Source organism: Arachis ipaensis, chromosome B06, assembly GCF_000816755.2.
Source record: "Arachis ipaensis cultivar K30076 chromosome B06, Araip1.1, whole genome shotgun sequence".
NCBI classification, from domain to species: Eukaryota; Viridiplantae; Streptophyta; class Magnoliopsida; order Fabales; family Fabaceae; genus Arachis; species Arachis ipaensis.
The window spans coordinates 130,075,076-130,078,506 of NC_029790.2; the positions used below are offsets into that span (position 1 = coordinate 130,075,076).

The 3,431-nt window shown below is 33.2% G+C and overlaps 2 protein-coding genes across 2 annotated transcripts in view; both read right to left on the reverse strand.

The window, feature by feature from the left end:
- Nucleotides 1-1,100, reverse strand: part of LOC110263852 (wall-associated receptor kinase 5-like) — a 4,967-nt gene extending 3,867 nt beyond the window's left edge. The window contains exons 1-2 of the mRNA XM_021105700.1: nucleotides 1,096-1,100; nucleotides 247-925 (exon numbers count right to left, since the gene is read on the reverse strand). Coding sequence (XP_020961359.1) covers nucleotides 247-925; nucleotides 1,096-1,100 — 684 coding nt within the window. The remainder of the gene's footprint in view (nucleotides 1-246; nucleotides 926-1,095) is intronic.
- LOC107647627 (wall-associated receptor kinase 5-like) lies at nucleotides 1,313-2,948 on the reverse strand. The gene is made up of 4 exons (XM_021105157.1): nucleotides 1,937-2,948; nucleotides 1,690-1,843; nucleotides 1,470-1,475; nucleotides 1,313-1,425 (listed from the first exon to the last, which is right to left on the reverse strand). Exons 1-4 carry the CDS (start codon nucleotides 2,829-2,831, stop codon nucleotides 1,404-1,406), a joined length of 1,077 nt encoding a protein of 358 aa, XP_020960816.1. The 5' UTR covers nucleotides 2,832-2,948; the 3' UTR covers nucleotides 1,313-1,403.

Genomic DNA, 3,431 nt, shown 5'->3' on the forward strand with positions numbered 1-3,431 from the left:
ATATTTTATCTTTATGACTAAATAATGACAAAAAATAATAAATTTTGATAATTTTCTAATATTTTTCAAAATTTATAAAAAGAAGGAATTCAATACATCAATAGGAACCATAATTTAATAATAAAAAAAAGCAACACAATCACAAGCAGATAAAAATAAAACAGAGGCCATAAAGATTTTGCATGGTTATCTTCACCTATCACAATACTAGCAATATCATCTTCCACTTGGTAAGGCAATTAGCACTTCTTGATCCTTCATGATGCTATCATATTGTGTAGTTTGATGACCACTACTGCTATCACCATGTTCATATCTTTCTGACGATGATGATATAGGAAGTAAGTGTTGGATCTCTTCAAAATTCTTGTCTCCATTATTAACCCACTGATGCTTTGACATTAGCCTTATTCCCTCCAATTCCATTGCCACTTCCTTCATACTTGGTCTTTCTTCCCCTGTAAGTCTCAAACACTTTGTTGCAATAATAGCAACTTCCACAATCTCCTGCTTATTTCCTTCATTCAGTATTCCAACTTGAAGAGCCTCCAACAAGCAATCCTCTTTCACGCAAGATAAGAAGTACTTAGCAAGATTTGTCTTCTCTTCCGACTTCTCAAATGAAAAAGGTTTCTTTCCTGTAAGAAGCTCCGCGAGCACAACACCAAAGCTATACACATCACTTTTCTCGGTTAGTTGGCTAGTTTGCATGTATTCTGGATCCAAATAACCAAAAGTTCCTTGCACCATTGTAGCTAGTGCAGTTTGATCCAATGGAACAAATCTAGAAGCTCCAAAATCAGAGACTTTGGCAGTGTAATCTTCGTCTAAGAGAATGTTGGCGCTCTTAACATCTCTGTGGACAATTGGTATGGAAGCAGCTGAGTGAAGATATGATAAAGCTCCTGCTGTCTCTGTTGCGATTCTGAGACGATTTTCCCAATTGAAATAATTTCTCTTGTTTTCATTATGGATAAAATCAAAGAGTGTGCCATTGCTTACAAACTCATAAACTAGTAGAGGGACTTCTGTTTCTAAACAACAACCCAAAAGCTTCACCACATTTCTATGGTTAATTTGGGACAAAACAATCACCTCATTTATGAATTGCACAACTTGGTCAGGATCAACTATTTTGGACTTCTTAATAGCAACAATTGTTTTATTCTCCAGAACTCCTTTAAAAATTGTGCCATAACCTCCTCTGCCAATGATTAAATTCTCATCATAGTTGTTGGTGGCTTTCTTCAATTTGTCAGCGGTGAAAATTTTAGTATGGGAGGACTCTTCTCCTTGTTGTAGCAAAATAAGACCACCGTTCTGCTCAAAAAACTTCTCTTTTAGTTTGATGAGTTTTCTCTTTTGATACGTTAGGTATAACAAACAAGTCCCCACCAAAATAGCTATAAATCCTGCACTAGTCCCTGCATGTAATGTGTTAGACACAATTCTTTAATTTTCTTTTACAAAATGAAGTATTATTTTATCAAAAAATGCTATTTATATACTAAAATTAGTTATTAAAATTAGTTACTAATATAAAATATATATTAAAATATAAAATACATATTAAAAATTAAATTAAACAATACATATATTTATATATAGTAACTAATTTTAGTGATTGATTTTAGTATACATTTAATATGATTGATCTTATCTTTTATATATATATATATGCTAGAATAGAATAGTGGAAGGAAATTCTTCTTGTGGCAACCATCTTCCTTGATACCATTTCCAGATTGCCCCTTAGGACATAAGCATATGTAGGATCCATTTGTATTGTGACAATTATGGTCACTTACACATGAATGTTGTCTTGTGTTGCATTCATCAATGTCTGCACGTTCAGAGAAAACAAATTGAAGTTGTCAAAGAAAAGACAACAAACTATATAAAGATAGATGAATGTTTAAGGGAAGTAATTAATTACCTATGCAACCATGCGGATGATATGGATTTCCTTCAAAACCTTGCTTGCATTGACACCGGTAACCATGTCCACTCTTTGCATCCAAACAAATACTATTTCCCTTGCAAGTGTTGGTACCTCTGTTGAAAGATTCTTTACATGTTTTGTTTCCAACACTCCAATTGAACACCACAGGAAGCATCTCATATGGTAGATTCTCCAAGTGAGCCTTGGAAAACGTGTAGTTGTCATTCTTGACAACAAAGGAATAGCTACAGTTGTTGAAGGCCAAAGAACTTTGAAAATTCTGAAAGGTACCTACTTGAGTAGAGACGTTTCTCATTCTAGGAGGAATATCCACCTCACAGCACCCGATGCCGGAACAATCTCCATCCTTGATTTCCATAGTGTTGCCATAACATCTTGTTAAGCATCCCGTCGAATAATTTGAATTGTTGTAGAAGCTATTAAGATAGCCGTAAGTATCGCAGCCAACACTTATGAACTTGTTGTCTTTGCTGGAAATGGTGAAAGAAGGACTACTTGTGAGCCTATGGGGTAGGCTAATTACACTGGTGTTACCATAGATATTATCATAACAATATTTGGAGACAAAAATCAACATATCTGCTTGACCTTGGGAGATGTTTATGTTTATGACATGGACATTGCCCGATGTTAAACTAGAACTACTACTGTTGCAAGTAAGATTAAATGATTTCTCTAAGAAACAGGTAGTACCGTTTACGGTTTTTCCTACACCAAATGGATATGGAATTTGAACATCTCCACACTTCCTTCGGCACCCATCAAGGGCTATTTGAGTACTATCAATATCATCTATAGCTACTACTTCTACTTCCACTTCTACAAGGACCAAGGCAACAATAATAAATAACATTCCCTTCACTCCCATTTCCCCGACAACTATATTAACATCAATATGATCCTGTATGACTCACAAGATCAAGCTTCAACTCTCACAGATTAAACCCAAGTGTTAGGAATTTAAGTGTGAATTCTGAATAGAAAATGGCTCTCATGAGTTGATTCTTTTATAAAACTCAACAAAGGGTGTTGAAGTGTTCAACTTATTAGACTGAGTCGTTAAGGAAAAGTCGCCCCGATGTCTAATAATTAAAAAAAGAAAGCATATTAACTAATTTTTATTATAAAATTGTTTTTTTTTTTAAGAATTTAAAATTTATGATTAAAAATAATTTTAAAAAATATATTTTATTTGAATTTAAATTGAAAGTATTTTTTTAATTAACATTTATGTTTTAAAATTAATCTTCATTAACTTAAAAGTAAAAAATAGGACAAATCACACTATTAAACCAGAGTGGAGAAGAAATTACGTGATTCAACCAAAGCAAAAAACGTAACATGGATCAACCAGAAACATGTTTCTATTAATTACGTGATCCAGGTTACGTTTTTTACTTTAGTTGAATTACGTAATTTTTTTACCACTCTAGTTTAATAGTGTGATTTGTCCTAAAAATATTAATAA